The sequence below is a fragment of the Poecilia reticulata genome, linkage group LG1 (assembly GCF_000633615.1).
Source record: "Poecilia reticulata strain Guanapo linkage group LG1, Guppy_female_1.0+MT, whole genome shotgun sequence".
In the NCBI taxonomy this organism is placed as follows: domain Eukaryota; kingdom Metazoa; phylum Chordata; class Actinopteri; order Cyprinodontiformes; family Poeciliidae; genus Poecilia; species Poecilia reticulata.
Window position 1 is genome coordinate 4395050 of NC_024331.1, and position 18587 is coordinate 4413636.

Genomic DNA, 18587 nt, shown 5'->3' on the forward strand with positions numbered 1-18587 from the left:
AGTCTCTCTAGATCAGGGCTCAGCAAACTCTTCCATTCAAAGAGCTGCTAGAAGATAACACTCGCCTGGAGCTGCAAAAAATGATTTGCTAAACATGTACTACATAAAATGTTTAATGAAAGTTGTCAAAATTAAAGTAAGATTGTTTTTTCTGTTTTCATACTTTAGAACAAAATGTCTCATCTATTACAAGAGAAAAAAACAATTTTGTAGAATGAGGTGAGCCTTTGGCATAAATCTAAAAAATCAAGAAAGGTAAATAGCATATTAGTAGCTAGTTACTTTAAAAGTCTCTATATGGACATTTTGCTAAAGAACTTATGGAAAAACTCCTAAAATGATAATTTCTCATTGGTCCATGATCAAAAACATTTCCTATCTAAATTTTTAAGAGCCACATTGGAGGGGCCATAGAGCCACATGTAGCCGCAGGTTGCAGACCCCAAAGTGCCTTCGAGCTCTTGATGCTCTAAGGCACATCTATTATATCTGCTTATCTCCTTTCAGTGTTTTTTTCCCACATAAATCATCCTCACACCAACGGAATGAGCAGACATTTACTACTTTCATTCAGCATGACAGGTGCAGAGAGGCACGCCAGTCCGAATTTGAAGGACATCCACCTGCATGTACACAGCGTGCCCCTCAAAACATACAACCTTGCGGTCCACTCTCGCACATTTGCTGCTCGCGATGACGCTGAGGCAGATTTACCGCTTGACATCCGCTGTAATGCTCGAAACAGGCTCCTCGTCTCCAGCCAGCTTCTCATTTCTAGTCTATTTCGCCAGCTGATATGACAGCTAATGGATGGTCAATTTAAACATAAAGTGCCAGGCCAGACCTCATCACCCTAAATCAGCGGCTGACTGCGAGTAAATGGAAGCAGATCACTGCCGCTGGGGCCTCAAAATCATGTGGAGAGGTTTTATGAAAAAGCTGAAGACCGAATGTGGGGTCGCATTTTGTCCGAGGCGCTTGTGCCAAACACGTTTTCATTGTTTCTTTATCTAATTTCTTATTCTCTGCTCAAGTAATTGCATTATTTTATTTCCACTTTTCTCCTTTTGAACTCATCTTTTTACAGCTGTCCTTATTATTTTTTAAATTATTTTTTCTTCCCTTTGTTGTTCAGGTTATAACATGGTGGTAACGGGATGCCAATCAGATCACAGCCAGCAGGCTCTGTCCTGCAAGATGTCCGTCGAGTACGACGGCTTCATGGCCTCAAGCAAGAGGTAAGACGCACTGCAGACCACATACCAGACTGCTCACAGTTCATTTAAAGATGAAGTCCCAAAACTACAGGAATGATTTTGTACCCATTGTTAGGCTGATAAATGTCATTATCATCTGTTGAAATTTTTTTTGTTCACATTTTGCTTTTTTTGTAATCTTAGTTGTCATACAGGTTCTATTTAAGTGATTTCCTGATTCAACATGCCTGTGTGTGTGTGTGTGTGTGTGTGTGTGCGTGCATGCGTTTGTTTGTAATACCTTGTGGGACCATTTTCCTGACACATACTACGTTGAGGGGATCTACTGCTCCTTGTGGGGACCGAAGCCTGGTCCCCACAACGGGAAACGCTGTTTTTGGGTCAGGGGTTTAGGACTAATATGTGAATTGAGTATTGGTTAGGGTTAAGGTTATGTTTAGACTGTAGAAATGAATGGAAGTCAATGGAAAGTCAGCACAAAGAGCCACGCAAACGTGTGTGTGTGTGTGTGTGTGTGTGGTGATTAATTATGAAATTTGGGGCAAATATATTCTCATATAGGACAAGGTTGCTTTGGATAGTATTTCTTTCCTTTAAAAAAAACAAGACATCTCTAAAGAAGCAAATATTTTTTCACGTATTTGGCTCCCCATAGATACCCCTGGTGATTTATTTTTCTTATGTGGCTCCTACATGATAACGTCCTAATTCATACCATACACTTTTTATTTGCTTCAAGAGCCTCATTTTTCATTTTGTTCACACAAAACAACTCAACATTAGAATAATAAAATCCTGCTGTCGGATGTGAATTTGAATATCTTCGGCAACACGCCAGTATTTTGCTCGTTGGCAGCCTAAATTTGCATTAGATAGCACAAATACAGATAAAGGCTCCTCAACATTACACAGGCAGTGCAGTGTGAAATATACGTTTTATTTGTGGAAAATGCATTCAAATTCAACAGCTTGTGCTTGCTTGTGTGATCAAGGGCCTGACGAACGATGGCAGAGAAAATTAAGGATTTGTTTGTTGGTTTTTTTTTTCTCCCCCAGCCTGGTTTCAACCCAAACTGAGTAAACATCCACCGGTTTCACTGAAGTCCAGTGGAAGTGGAGACTAAAGCTGTTTGGTTTGGAATACGGCCCTCGTTGGCCGATAGCATGGCAGAGGGGGGAGAAAAGAAGACACGATTTTCATTTGGAACCAACAGATTTGTTACTTGGACTCTGATGTTGTGGATGACGTGTTTTTGGTCTGGAAAGAAAAAGAAGGGGGCTCTGCCATTATGTCCACTAATTGGGATGGGAGAAGTACATCAAGCTGCTTGATTGCTGGGTTTAATATGGCAGAAAAATTATGCTTGGATGAGAGAGGGAAACCCGGAACAAAAATAGCTTTATAGCGAGAGCCGCTCTGCAAAAAAATCCTATGTCCTTCCAGAGCTTTTGTGACGGTCCAAGCTCATTTACTAACACTTGGAGGGAGGAAAGTGCTATGAGCTCCCCTTGTACATCTATGTGTCATTAAATTAAAACGTGTTTTTCTACTTTTTGTAGTCAGGCCTCCCCGCATTCTGTTAAAGAAATGACACGGAGAAGAAATGCTGCTCAAGTTTACCACACAAGTTTCTGACGTCCAACAATTTATTGTAATTTTTAGTAAGATGGAATAAAACTAAAGTCAAAACGCCTGTCTTGTATTATCACTAGAGCAGATGGAGGTTAGGAAGAAGGGGGCTTTTTGTAATGGAGTTAGGATTTTCATAAAATCTATTTTTATATGTAAAGATAGCGGCATTTAGACATTTATATGCACTCATTTTCAATTTGTTTTAGGTTTGTAATTATGTGTTTGAACTAGCGGTGGGGACTCGATTAAAATCTTTAATGGTGTTAATTGCAAGGTCTGTAATTAATTAATTTCTATTATTCACATTTTAATTGAAAACCATGTTTCAACCAAATAAGCAACACTTTCAATTCAGAAACCATTTTACTACTAAACTATTGAATAAATAGACGTATGAACTCAACAACAAATATATTTATTGTTTCTAATCTGTTAGTTAGGTTCTTCAACCATCAGACTGGTGCAAAGGGCTTTTATACCCATCATTCATGCAACGCCTTTAAAAAAAATACTTCTTTTGAAATGTGTACGCTGACATTGGAGACGTCTGTGTTTGCTGCTACATGTTTAGCTTTGGGATGGTATCTCCGGCGGTAAGCTAACTCCTCTTATCACAACTTGCACACAACCACAGTCTTTTCCGGCATCCCATCAGATAATATTTTGAAGCAAAAATTATACGCTGCTCTTGGCTCACCGAGGGTTAATTTTGTTGTCCATTGTTTTTGTTTCCAAATGTTGCTTGTGTGTCAGCTTTACGGTTATACCAGGAACAAATGAATACAAAGGTTCCAGCTTGGGATTTTTTGATGAGAAAATGTATTTTGTAACACATTTAATATGCAGCCAGAATTATTGAAGAACGTTCTTGATGGTTTAAAAAATCCACACATGGTTTGTGTGTGAATTAGTTATAGGGACATTTAACTAAATCTTAGTATATTCAAGGACACATTTGAGGCTGTATATATAATCTTGACCCTGGTTGGATTAGGCTTTGGAAACTTATGTACCCAATTACTGTTCCTTAAAATCAGTCAAGTTCTTTGCAGCGTTATGATTAATCCCATTAATACCCCTAAATTAACATGACATTCAAGTCCATGATGACTATATACGTGTCTAAGTGGCCCAGTGATATCAAATTTTAACTTTAAGGGAACTTGTGTTGATGTCTGAATTTAACAGTAAAGTTTTATCTCTTCAAACTACAAAAAGCTAATAGAAATATGTATAATAATAAGAGTCCCACAATAGATTAAAGCAGCCTTTATGAGGTTTCTAGCCACGCCTATTGGTTCTGGAATTTATAACCCATCTTCTTTAAAATGACTTAGATTAAATTATGTAGATATATATTTTGCGCAAACTAGCCCTTAATGTGGTTTGGTATGAGTTTTCTGTTTGCTAATACAGAAAACTCTGAGGACTTCACATGGTTCTCTGGTGAGAAAGCAATCACAGAGGAATAATTGGGGCACTAACTGGAGATGGATTATAATGCTTATGTTCTGTTTTTCCTCAAGATGAATAGTTGACCAACTAACTGCTCCAATAAGACTCTCATGACAGCAGCTTTTCTAACGCTCAAGGATCTCTAGCATACAAATCAACGGCTCCATAGTGTTCACACATTGTCAGTTTAAGCTTAAAACAATAAATGCAAAGCAGTAACAAAAAATGTACTATAAAGTTTTACTGTTGACTTCAGTCATTACTTGGTTTAGTTGTTGCACATTGTCTTCTCGGTAGTGCTGCAAGAATGAGCCAACATAGTGAAAAAGCACTTTTGAAAGCGTTAATGTGCCTGGCTGCAAATATCCAAAAAGGTGCAAGTTTTTTTTTCCCTTTGTTGTGTTTTTCTGCAGGTGGTTTTGCCACGTAGACGATGATAACTATGTGAACCCCGAGGGCCTCCTCTCTCTGCTCTCAACGTTCCCCCAGGAGGGCGACATCTACGTGGGCAAGCCGAGTCTGGACAAACCCATCACTGCTCACGAACTGCTGGACAGAAATAAAACGGTATGCTGACTATTTACTGTGCTCTTCGCTTTTTTTATTTCTTGAATTTCAATAAAAAACTTTAATACCTTTGCCTTGTTGTAGTGATACATTAAGAATAAATAAAGGCAGCTAAAGACTAAAATTACATATATTTATTTTAATTGAATAATTACATAAGTCAATAACATCTTGTATGTGGGAAATATACTGAAATAAAAAAAAAACACTTGAAGGTTTGTCACAAATTTTCTAGGCAACATAGCAGTGCTGGGTACAGGTAGTAAAAGATTCATTTTACTAATTATTAACATTAGCTAAGTGTTACAGCAAGAATGAATAAAACTCAACCGCTACAGTGGAAGACTGGGAAAATGTTTTCCAACATAATTTAGTGGATGAGAGAGAAACTAATAATGACAGTCTATGTACTACTTGATTTTATGTTGCTTTTTGTGTTTTACCCTGATCCTGAGCAAGACATGCTTAATATGTCTGTAACCTCATTCAACGGCCTTTTAGCCCTGTTGAAAATCAGTAAAATATATTTTAAAAAGTTAGCTAAAAGTAAGCTAAAGCTAGCTAAAATTCAAAAAGGTGCTAAATGAAAAACTTATTCCACTGTTAGCAAGTTAGCAGATTAGTAGATGTATGCCCACCATTGTAACATAGTGCAAAGAAACACATAAATACCGTAATTTCTGGACCACTAACCGCTAATTTCTTCAAACACTCTGCACACTGCGTTGCGGCCAATAGATGACTTTTTACCAAAGACTGGACTGCTGCGTGCTGAAGAGGACAGTCAGCACAACAGTGAATCTGTTTAGTGACCAACGTGACATTGAGAGCGGCAACAAAAAAGAGAGACCGACAAAATGTGTCGCGAAGTAACGCAAAGGCTGTTTAATTCAGACCCAGAAAAAGACGACTTTTCGTGGTTTTAGTGTGAGGATAGACATCACTGACTTTTTCCTGTAGGCTACTGTAGATCTTTTTGAGCAGCCATGTTACAAGCGCCGTTTGGAAAAAGTATTTATGCTGCGTTATTGTGTATATTACCAGTAAGTATTTTATTAAAAGTAAAATAAAAATCTTTCAACATAACAACATGGACACGCTTATAGACTATACAGTTTGAGTGTGTGGCTCTTTTATTCCGGTCGGCTCAGTATGTCTGAAAAATCCTGCCACGTTTTTATGAACTTTAGTCATGGTACGCAATTTCTTTAAAATATTTAAATATTTATAGCAGTCATTCAAAATCCATTAGCTCAGCCACTGGGCACCAGAAAAGAGGAATGCAAATAATTTGTGTTTGTGACATCGGCTCACCTGGGGAGCATTTTTGAGTGATTAGCGTCTGATTTGAATGCACACAAAAGCAGCGCTGCACACAAACAATGAGGTCTCTTTAAATACACAACAGGTGCTGGGTGTCAGGGTAGTAATGAGCATAGATCTATTCATGTCTGAGTGTGAGAGTGTGTGCGTTTGTATGCACAAATTCGTCCACAAGCTAACAGAATTAATGCCTATGTTGCGTTTAAGTGCATCATGATTTCAGTAAGCTCTCTGCACTTTTCAATCTCTTGTTCGTATCTCGAAATTGCTCTCTTCATCTCTTTGGTGTCACATTCTCTGCTCTGATTGCATCCATTTATATTGAAAACAGATCTTTATTAGTCTTTGCTTCCTGTTACTCTCCTGCTCCCTCTCTTTCCTTCCTTTAGCTCGCTCATTCTCTGGAGGAGAAAATAAAGACAAATGTCAGGCTCCTCTCCCTCTACCCCTCCCTTCTCTCTCTCTCTCTTTTTTTGGTATCTACTAGCTGTACGTCTCTTTTCGATTTCCTGGCACTATTAAGAAGCAGCGGGGGGATGGAAGAAATGATGGGGTGGGGGAGAGAAAGAAAGCAGAGGAAAATAAAGAAACAAAGAAATAACCAAATTAAAATAGGGGCTGGGATGAAATAGTGAAGGAATGGTGTAAGCAGTTTAAAATTCAATGAAAGTAATTTACAGAAAGTATTGCATTTCTGAATGTATACGCTGCCAGCAGTAGCACTCAGATTCCTTGAAGTTTGCAGTTTGGCTCATTACAATCTAATACTTTAATGAACTTTATTAGGGTTTACAGTGAAAGACAAACTCAGAGTCCTTCATAACTTTGAAGGAAAAAGATACACAAGCTTCAAATATCCGTATAAATACAAGTCTGCAGTTTGATGTGCATTTGTATTCAGTCTCTCTGCAGAACCACTTTTCCCTGCAGTTACAGCTGCAGGTTTTTTCTTTTTTTGCAGTACGTCTCTACCACATTTGCACATGGAGAGACTAACATTTTTACAACAGAACGAGTTTAGGCAGATTGGATGGAGAGCCTCTATATGCAGCTATTTTCAAGTGGATTTAGGGTGGACTTTGACTAGGCCACCATAGTCAACATGAATATGTTTAGCTAAAACTGTTTCATTTTAGCTCTGGCTGTATGTTCAGCCTTGGTGGACGGCCAAGCTTTGTTGTACTTTTTTAGTGTTCAGATGACAAATTGAACTTTGCTCCTGAAAGCTGCAGTATGTAGCTTTTACAAAATGTAACCATTTTCTAACAGTATAATGAGAGAAAGATAGTCTGTAAAGAAAGAAAAATCAGGTTTCATCCACCCATCGATTTACTCCCACAACTCTGCAGCCAATGGATGGGTGAATTTAAATGTAATAAACTTAAAATAACACTGGAAGTGAATGCATTGACATTGTTTATTGATATTATGTGAAATCTAAAAAGCTTTAGTCCAAATGGTTACTTGGACTTTGTTGTTTGTAAGTTTAAAGCTATAAGTAAAAATTAAAGGCAAAAATAATTGACCTGTCTGTAAATTTGTCTGTAAAAATCTTAAAATACAAGTTAAATGAACAGGATAAATTAAAAAAAGTAGAATATGTAAAACAGAACAAAGGGGGAAAACATAAAATACACAGAGTTCTAAGAAGAGAAATGTCCGTCTGCAGACCTAATATTGCTATATGTTGAGCTTTATATATGCCAGTAAGAAACTGTTTTATACAGTACTGAATAAAATGACACAACCTGCCTTAGGAAATAGGATAGAAAGAGCTTATAGTAATCTGGTTTTTGGGGGAGGGAAACGTGCAAATAATAGAAAAGCTAAATGCTGTCATGCATGACAGAGACATTTCTTCTGACGTTCTGTGTGAGAGACAGGACAAATTTACTTAACAGTTTTAACATAGTCCTAATTGATGAAATTAAGGCGGAGCTTCTTTTCTAATCTGTATAATTTCTTGTGAATCTGATGAGTGGTAAAGTGGTTATTTAAGGATAAACTGAAAAACCTTTGTTTTTCAGTACATATCACATTTTCAGAGGTGATATGTATGAGACAACAGAATCTGACCATATTCATGATGTAATTATCTGCCAGCATGTAGGGGATGTATGTGTCACGTATTAGATTACTGAGCTGGTTTAAGCCTTCTTTTTAATGTTTAAAAATGAGGACATTTATTTTTAAACCTTTTTTTATTGTAAAATAATAATGAAAAAAAGATATTTGTATATTTTCTCTGTATTTGAATTGATCGTGCGTCCGTGTGCTGTCTGTCAGGTGAACGTACGGTTCTGGTTCGCCACAGGAGGTGCCGGGTTCTGTCTGAGTCGAAGGCTGGCAGAAAAGATGTCTCCTTGGGCCAGGTATAGATAAATATGAAAAAAAAAACGTGTGTATGAATGTATGTTTCGTTGAAGCACGCAGCCAATATGATGCGCGTTCCTGCAAATGAGAGTTCTCACAGGGAAGCAAATATTTGTAGCTGTGTTAACCTGCAGCTTTTTATTTTAACCCTTGTGTGTGCGACAGGGCCGTGCAGAGACCACTAAAGGGGCAGGTGCTCAAAAAAAAAAAAAAGGGCCCATCTAACCGCATTCTAGGACAGAATATTAACAAAGCCACTCAGCTTTCAGAGTTTAATAAACAATGATAAATAACTAAATTGTGAGATATACAATCAAAGCTAAGGAAAATCTATAGAGCATACAACTATACATATGTAAGATATTTTATTAGTAATTTCTTTCTGCAGGTCTGTTTTGTTATAGGAAAGTATTGCAATATTCAAACCTGCAATTTAACAAGATATGTAAATCAGAGCTGGACCACCAGACATATTTTGTCTTTACAGAATTACACTATTAAAAATATAAACAAGGGCACAATGCAACCTTTTAGTGATTGTAATCTATAAAAAGAGCTGCCTGTTTGCTGCACTTGCAGTGGAGATTAAGATGGTCCATTCTGGAAGCAGAGCTGCATCAAACTTTAAGGTGGAACTGCAGGAAAAAGAAAAAAACAAAAGCAAAAATTTAATTGTTAATGCATGTCACCATAAGAAAAGCCTACTGAGTTTTGCTTAAAAAACTTTTTAAAAAATTAAAATCACACATTTTTGTCTCATGAAGTGAAAAAATTATTTGCAAAACAAACTTATTTGTGCATGTCAGAAATCTTTTCTTGCTATTCTAAGTTTCTGTTTGTGACTCAAAGTTTTGCTTGTGATTCTCACATGACGTTGGGGGCAAAATCGCAACAAAATATTTCTGATGTGTGCAAATAAAAGTTTGTTTGGCAAACAACTTTTTAATTTCACGAGACAAAAATGAGTTATTTAATTAAAAAAAAAGTTTTTTAAACAAAATGTTTTGTTTTTAAAAAAGAAATCATTACAATTCCAAAAGTTTTGATTACAATTTTATTTTACTTAACTGAGGTTAGTTTTTTTTTTTTTTCATCAAATAATTGGGGGAGAAAAAAAATGTAATTCATACTCTGCGAACCAGACCCTAAACTTACTTAAAGTCTGGATTGAGTTCTTTCCCCTTCATTAACACTTTTATTACATTCATTATATCTAGCATGGTAATTCAGGGTGAGTTATTTTTAATTTTAAATGAATATCCTTGTTGAACTTTTACTTAAGTGCTATTTTCCTTCAAGATACATTTACTTAACGCCAGAATAAATGCGATGTACATTATGCAGCAAAGGAAATTAGAAGACATATGATAAGTTTAGGATGGGCGATGTGCCCCTATCGCATAAGCGATACTGAAGAATGACCACTGTCATTAACGATACAGGGAAGAAGCTTTTTATTTATCTTGCTTTGCTAGCAAAGTTGTTAGCTAGCAGCTAGCTAATAGCACATCAACAGCCTAATGTCTGTATGATAAAAACACTGAATCGATAGATAAGAACAGTTTCTCCTCACCTGGCTGTCTCCTCCCGCTCAGTAGTTCTTCAGAGAAAGGCAGACGCAGAGGCCTGTCAGTGTCTGTTGTATTTCATTACCTCTCTGCTTAAACCACGACTCTGAGCTGAAGCAGAAACGATACTTCAACGTTTTCCATCATCTGACAAGCAGCAAGTCTACTGCACTTTATTCACCAAAAACGTTTTTTTTTAATTCACCAAAACCTGTTCTGTAATCTGGAACGTTCACTACGTTGAGCTCCAGTTAGCCGCCTTATCTCACTGCGGAGAGGCAACTGCGTCATGCGTCACGGGCAAAAGGTCAAAGGTAACAAGGTGACCGGAGGGCTTATGTTGTACAAAAAAAAAAAACCAACAGCAAACAAATAATTTTAGTACATGTTATGTGTCAGAAGAGGGCTTAGAAAATAAAAATACAAAAAAAAAAAATAATAATAATTGACCAAAAGGGCACTTGGGGGAGAGGAGCAAAACGGGCAGGTGCTCAAGCAACCCCAGCWCCGCCCTCTGCACGTGCCTGGTGTGCGAGGTCTGAGGCAAATGTAGAGGACTGTGGCAAATGATACAAGTTTTACGTGTGTGGGGTTGGTTGGACCCCATTTGTAAACACAAGGGTTAAGAAAATGAACTAATAAGGCGTATTAAACAGCATAAGACACAAAACAGGAGTCCAATGCAAATCTCTGCTGTCTGTAAGACTTTATTTATGCTGCATTCAAAGACGTGAGATTAATGGCTGCCCAGGGGGGAACCAGACCAAAAGTACTAAGTTCTGTGGGGAGGGGGGCAGCACTAAAATACAAGTAATGAATAGTTAATGGACCACAAAATCCAAATTCACCTGAAATGCCCCTCTACGATCAAAGTTAACTTTTCAGGGAGAAAGTTTTCACCTAAAAGAGCAAAATTCAAATTTCTCTAAAAATGCAATCTCTTCCAGCGGCCCGCACTTTGAGCGGACATCGGCCAGGATCCGTCTCCCAGACGACTGCACTGTGGGCTTTATTGTCGAGAAGATGCTGGGCGTCGCTATGGTCCACTGTCCTTTGTTCCATTCACATCTAGAAAACCTGCTTCTAATAAGTCAAAGAAGCCTCCCCCAGCAGGTACGGCGACACACAATCCCAGCCGAACGCGCAGAAACCGACTCGGTTGCTCCTTTTCTTATTGCTGTGCGTATTTGCATTTGTTCTCTGCAGGTAACCCTGAGCTATGGGATGTTTGAGAATAAGATGAACAGCATCGAGGTAAAGGGAAGCTTTTCTAAGGAGGAGGACCCCTCCAGGTTAGTGTCTCCTTCCATTCATTTGTAAATGAGAGAGATATGTGAGCAGTGTCCTACTGTCTAAATGAACGTATTTAGTGTCTTTGAATTCCACCGAAGCCTCGGGCAGCAGCTGTGTGGTCTTGGTGGGCGCGCACAGTAGACTAGCAACGTGCGAGAGAGACTCAGGCTGTTTCTGTGAACTGTTGAACTTCCCACGGCTCGTGTTTGCTAATGGTAAAATTGTTCAAGTCGTTACAGAAAGGTTATGGTGCAAAAAAAAAAAAAACATCGCCTTGAGCTGTGCTTGTACTTTCCTGATATCTGGCATGTTATTTGAAGTAAATCAAATTTTAAAAAACAAAATTTGGGGATACTGGAAAATTTCACTCACACCAAGCTGCAGTACAGGTGTGTTCATGAGAAAATGTTAAATGCACGAGATACGGTGGCCTTGAGGTGAAGAAGAAGTCTTTACTGCTTTTAGAGGGCAGGATAAAGTCACAGGGAATGTAACGAGCACTACTGCAGAAGACGTTTGATGATAGTGAAGACAACTAGAATCAAGGTTCACACTGTGGAAGAACCACAATCCTGGTATTAATGGATCTCAGCTCAGCATCCAACTATAGCTGATGTTTCCATTAAACCTAGAATTGCTTAAACTCAAATTATGAAAATAATTTTTTTTTAATGGAAGTACAGCAATTTTGGAAAATCTTGTGTTTTTTCTTGTGTAAGACGTTTTTGCACTAGGATGACGTGTTAAAATAGATTTATTTAGCAAAACTGTAATGGAAACACTTTTATTGCACCAACTACATTGGTCAGACCTGATATCTGGGTTCGAACCTTCAGGGACACATAAAGACAATTACAAAGCTGGCCTTCTATCACCTGAAGAACATTTCTAGGACTAATATCCCAGCAAAATGTTGAGAAACTCATCCATGAATTAATCTGTAGTTACACTGATTACTGCAACACTATGCTATGCCCAAACAAAACAAATGAAGGAACAATGACAAAATTTCAACTACTTAATTATAAAGCCCTAGAAGAAATTATAAGTCAATTAAGCTCCAGTTCCTGCTGTCTGGATGTCCTACCCACACATTTCTTTAAGAAAGTTTTGCCTGTCGTAGCCATTGATCTGATCCAAATAGTGAACTCATCGCTCTCCTCAGGTGTTTAACCCCCAGGCTTTGAAAACAGCAGTTATCAAACCACTGATAAAAAAGAACAATCTGGACAAATCMCTGCTGCAGAATTACAGGCCGATCTCCAACCTCCCATTCATCAGCAAAATTATTGAAAAAGCTGTTTTTAAACAATTAAATAACTTCCTAACAATAATGAATCGCTTTGACTCCTTCCAGTCTGGTTTTCGTGCTCACCACAGCACGGAGACGGCCCTTGTAAAAGTGTTCAATGACATCCATATAAATACAGACTGTGGGAGAACCACAGTGCTGGTTCTGTTGGACCTCAGTGCAGCTTTCGACACTGTTGACCACGACATTTTACTGAATCGACTGGAGAGTTGGGTCGGACTCTCCGGTCCAGTGCTCCACTGGTTTGAATCTTACATAAAGAACAGGGATTTCTTTGTTTCAATCGGAAACTTCTCATCAGAGAGGTCAAAGGCCACATGTGGGGTACCCCAAGGTTCAATCCTAGGACCCCTTCTTTTCAGTATTTATATGCTCCCACTGGCTCAGGTTATAACAGGAAATAAGATCAGCTACCATAACTATGCTGCTGAAATGTGCTATACAAATAAAATTTGATTGATTGATTGATCCTCACAGGTCTGAATCACCATCAGGTTATAAGTGAAGCCAATCTGCGGACTAATATTTGAAGACCTGCTGGCGTTAACGTGACTCTTTACTTTCTGCAGGTTTAAAACTGTCCACTGCATCCTGTATCCTTCCACCAGCTGGTGTCCTCCGGTCACTTGAGAGAAAGCTCTTTCCCTGCTGGGTAGAAAGAAAGAATCGTTCCTTGGATGCTTTTATTTTTCTGCGCAGAGGAAAAAAAAAAACATGATTTATTTTCATGGAACACAGAAGGAACTGGGGTCGAACCAAATATTCAACATGATGAAACTGTGTTCTCCCACAACTCATGAATGCGTTGGATATTCAGCGTAAAGCTCTGTAAAGAAGTCTCCTCCAAAAAAACAATGTTTTGTCTCTTTTTATTGTAACGTAAGCACTTAATAAAGGGAACAAATATGTGATTGTTTTTCCAAGATTTTCATGACTTGTTGGCAGAGTTTTTTTGGATAAGAATGTTTCAGTTCAACAGAAATTACTTTTTTTAATGTGAATTATGATTCTAATTGTCAACAATGTTCATTAATCAATGCGGGTAGCAATAAAGTAATGCGACCTGTTATGGGCCGAGCTGAACGCGGCGTCGTGGTGTGTTTACTGTTCTGAAGGAGATATCGTCCTTGCACCTACAGCATGAAGCCTTGCACACAATGAACCGCCTTGACTCACATCTCCCTCGGCCAAACCTCTCATCCTCTCCTTTATTTTCTCACTTCCTCCCTTCCTCCCTCCACCTCTCCATCTGTCTCGCTGCCCACCGCCTCCTCCTCCTTTCCTTTCTGTTTGCTACGCGTCAGCCGCATTCCTGAACACCTCGAGGCGGAAAAGCGCCCGAGAGTAAAACGCTCTTCCACTCTATCCCTGATTGTCATGTTTATTTTTGAAATTCATCCCCCCATCTTGCCTCCCCTCCTTCACATTGACAACAAAACACTCGATGATGAGAGCAACCGACATTCCCAGTCTCCTGTTGAGAAAAGAAAGCAGCCCGCGTTCGCAGGGAAATCTCATCAAGCCGGACAGGTCGGGTTCAGAATACCAACCGCGCGATGATATGCACGCAATCAGGCGTTAGGGTAGGAATGAACGGCGGGGGCCATGAGGAGAGCACCTGAGGAGAGTGATGACACCGCGCTGCGTCTGCTGCTGCTGCGGCTCGCCGGCCCGTAGTTTGCTTGTTTGGTGTGAATGGAGACGTGATGAATACAAATAACGCTGTCCGCGTCTGACCTTGCCTGCAGAAGACGGAAGTTAGTTTGGAAAGAGTGTGAATGAGCGTGTGACTTTAAGAGATAAGGATGGGAGCATGCAGGCCCACTTGAGAGGAGTAAATAGGAAGTTGAGTTGATGGGAAATGTAAAATCGATTGATGGGAAAAGTGATGGGTTTCCCCCCTTCCCCCTTCATTTGTTTAATTCAGTGTGTTTCACAATTTATCAGCGGGAAATAAGATGTTGAAGTATGGAAGCATTTAACTGCCAGAGCTTGGACTTCAATTCAGAAAACTTTCACATCATAACAAGACTTTTAAGAAGTTATTACGAGACATATCTCAGTAAAATCGAAAAATCTTTTTCTGTAAATAAGATACATTGTAACAAAACACTAAGATAGTCATCAATTTCTTTTTAGATGTTTTCTAGAAGAAACGGGGTAAAAAGAAAAAGAGACATAAGTCATCACCTGTTAGAGGAAAGTAGTTACATCTCGTTAAAATGAGTTTTTTTGTTTCAACGAGTTTTGTATCTTGTAATAATGAGAAAGTTTGTCGTGTTAACTAGTTCTATATATATAGCGGTTTTCAAATTTCATCAAGTTTTGCATCTATAATGAGAATATTTTCACGTTCCAATGAGTTTAGTATCTCTTTAACACGAGAGTTTTCTTGTTTTAATGAAAAACTTTCTTGTTATAGTGAGATACCTCCTCTGAATGCATTTCAGTGAAACAATTCCTTACTAAAGAGTTAATAGTGCAGATCTTTAATGGTAATTTGTTTTTTTCAGGTTTCACCCATCAGATTTGGTCTGATGGGTTTGACTGAGATATGTTTGAAAGTTATTTGAGAAACAAATCTTTGTGTCTGCGCTTATAGAAACATCCAGATTATTATATAAAGTTTCATTGTCTCATCCCTTTGTGTGTGTTTGCTTGACATATGAAACTAAATTAATATTTTATTGTTAAGGCTAAGGGTGGCCAGCAGTGATGCGTATATAATTCATGCCTAAGTCGAAGCATGTTGCTTCGAGAATCACAAAATTCACCGAAACTTCCGGCCTGCCTTGACTGTATGCATTTAAACTACATGTAATTTATCCTTACGTGACACCAAGGACTTGATTTGGGTTTATCAGAAAATAACAGTACAAAGCAAAAAAGAACAGACACTTTGTATTTCACAATAAAAATGTTCGATTAAAAGGATTTCTGCTCAATTAAATAAGACGGACCCTGAAACATAAATGGCTTTCAGTTTACACATGAACCTTCTCAATGAGTCCTTCACTCATTAATCTACTCTAGGAATGGATTTATATCAGCATCTTTAAAATGTGTGCAGACGAGCTTTAGCACTGTTACAGTTCCATATGTTCGTATCATATCCGCAACAAAATGTTTAAATGCACAGACTGCAGTCATGATGTTTCCCCCTCCTCTTTTATACATTTTCACAATGAGTTTTTGTGGTTTTTTGTGGTCTGCTAATCCGTGACATCTCAAAGAAGTCTTCCCATGCGTTGTGTCTGCACATATTTCCTTTTAGCCCTTCTGTTTTGGGGTGAGAGGTTTGTGTCTTCCTGCCCACTGCTTGCCTTTGACCCAACTATAGTAGATTTATGGCCCCTGCTGTCCATAAACAGGACTAACTGTGGGAGCAGGGGACCGGGTCAATTGGAAGCAGAGTGTTACAGCTGTCAGAGGAGCGGTGCCTCTCATCTCCTCTGCCCGTCACGTTAAATCGATGGGGGCTTTTCAAAGGGCAAGAGAGGAAGAAATGATGCCCAGGAAGAATAAAATGATGGAGGAGCCAACAGGGGACACTGAGAGCTAGGCAGATTTCTTCCCCCCCCCTAATAAAGACACAACACACATAAAAATCCTCAGAGATTTGGCAAACCTTGAACAGCATGTAGGCATAACAGGCGATTCTCTATGGCTGCTTTTGTCCAGTTTATCCAGCAGGAGGGTCTCAGTCCACATCAGTGAATCTTCACCTACATGTGGAGTTCCACAGGGCTCCCTTTTAGGCCCTTTTTTAAAAGGTATTTGCACTTTGGTTTCATTTTTATGAAACAAAATATAACCTTTTGTTTAGGAAACCTTTTGTTTAGGAAACAAAAGGTTTCCTAAACAAAGGCATGCCTTGATACCAAAGGCATGTTGATGCCTTTGGTATGTGATTACACATGTCCTACATGTGTAATCACCCTGTAAAAGTCATCGACTTACCCGACTGCTGGAGTTTCTCCATGACATCATCATGGAGACATCATCCTCACTCCATGACATCATCTTGTCTGGTTTCCAGCACCTGAAGTTTCTCTCTCTCTTTGTGGTCCTGCGGGTCAAACAGTCCCCAGTAAATGGACAATCTGTATTCCTCTGCAGCTACAGAGCAAGTTTGTTGTGGTTTGATTCTCAGTGGAGGAGTTCCTGGTCAGCCAGGTAACCCATTACCTCCTGTTTCTGGAGTATTCCCAGTTTGCCTATCTGGCCTCTCGCCTTCCTGTTTATCCTGCAGATTCTGTGGTTCATCTTGCACATTTTATTTGTCATTAGATCTTAACTCTTCTTGGATTGTGTTCTGGCTCCAATACATATATTGCATATTACAAAAAAAATGACTTAATTTTTGTACATTAATAATGCATCTGCCAGGGGAAAGAGTTTGTGGATAAACCTGTAGTTAGTAAGTAATTTTAAAGTACATTTGACTTTCAGTGTTTTCAGTTGTCGGGGTTTAAATCCGGCATGTGTGTATCTCTGAAAAGCAGACTTCGAAAAATTTGGTCGAACAATCATTTGGAACGAAAAATAGTGCTAATTTTAACATGATTTGTCAATTCAGCTACTGAATAAATATATGAAATTAAAGATGTTTCATTGCAAACAGCAATGGCAGAACATTCAAGATCACTACTGAACAAGACAGAGCCTTGTCCTTCCAACACATGGCAATAACTTCGTCCACATTTGCTTCTTTTAGATTATCTTTGACATCTTCTTATCTTTCAGTGTCACCCTTAGTGCTAAACTTTTTCTCTAATTCTTGAACGGCTCCACATTTAACTAGGCACTAAAAAGCAGCGATGCAGCACATTGAACCCAAATTGTTTTTGAAAAGTACAAAGAAAGAATTCAAAGAATGGACATTAAAAAAAACAACAACTCTGGGCTCTGTAGGTTATTAACTATTTAGAACCTGTTTTGTCACTCACCATCTTGCCGTCTCTCTCAACTGATCTGTTGTGTTCAAACGAGCCATAAGCAGAGCTCACATGTAGCTCTTCTACTGTGAGGCTCTGTGTGAGGAACAACTAGTCCTGGTTCACCATGACAGACATCTGCATGTCAGAGTGTTATGAAACAACAAGATTGACTACGGATGACTTAATAAATGCTAAAGACTTAATAAATTTGATCTAATTTGGATCAAATTTACCAAGTTGGGGCACCACCTGATTATCAGAAAATAATAGTTTTCAGCCTAAGTTAATGAATACCTGCCTGAATACCTAACATCAGCTCAATATATTAACTTCTCCCTCCTTAAAAGGAGGGGTCACATTGATTGGCCAAATCCTGAAGGCAAAACTCATGATTACTTCTTTGGTTTGTGTTGATTGCCCAGCATCCGCAAACATAATCAGAATCAGTAAACCTGCTAAATGACACAATTTACTCTTTTTAATTGCAGTTTATCAGATTTCGAAGAACACGCTTGAAGCACAAACATCAAATACCTGAAAAATATCAAAGCTTTTGACTAAATAAGTTAGCATGGTTAGCATAGTCCACTGCACTCACTGCTCCTCTCTACTGTTCTGACGTCCGTACAAATCAAAAGACTGTTTTGAGGAAAAGTTTTCTCACTGTTACCTAGACAACTTGTTTTACTCTGTGTGCCTATGGAGAGCCATTTCAGCCAAAATTAAATAAATAAATAAATGGGTGAAATAAATAAAAAATGAGTAAAATAAATCAAAAAATGAAGAAAATGAGTGAAATAAATAAATAATTTGTTAAATAAATAATTTAGCTTTTTCATTAACCCATTTTTTCATTTATTTATTTTTCATATTATCAATTTCTCAATTTCCCTTTTTTCATTAATC

At 38.4% G+C, this 18587-nt stretch overlaps 1 protein-coding gene across 1 annotated transcript in view; it reads left to right on the forward strand.

The window, feature by feature from the left end:
• Nucleotides 1–13820, forward strand: part of mfng (MFNG O-fucosylpeptide 3-beta-N-acetylglucosaminyltransferase) — a 23773-nt gene extending 9953 nt beyond the window's left edge. The window contains exons 3-8 of the mRNA XM_008435692.2: nucleotides 1136–1238; nucleotides 4719–4872; nucleotides 8482–8567; nucleotides 11084–11249; nucleotides 11343–11428; nucleotides 13311–13820. Of these exons, the coding sequence (XP_008433914.1) occupies nucleotides 1136–1238; nucleotides 4719–4872; nucleotides 8482–8567; nucleotides 11084–11249; nucleotides 11343–11428; nucleotides 13311–13371 (656 nt within the window). The 3' untranslated portion in view covers nucleotides 13372–13820. The remainder of the gene's footprint in view (nucleotides 1–1135; nucleotides 1239–4718; nucleotides 4873–8481; nucleotides 8568–11083; nucleotides 11250–11342; nucleotides 11429–13310) is intronic.
• The last annotated feature ends 4767 nt before the right edge of the window (nucleotides 13821–18587 follow it).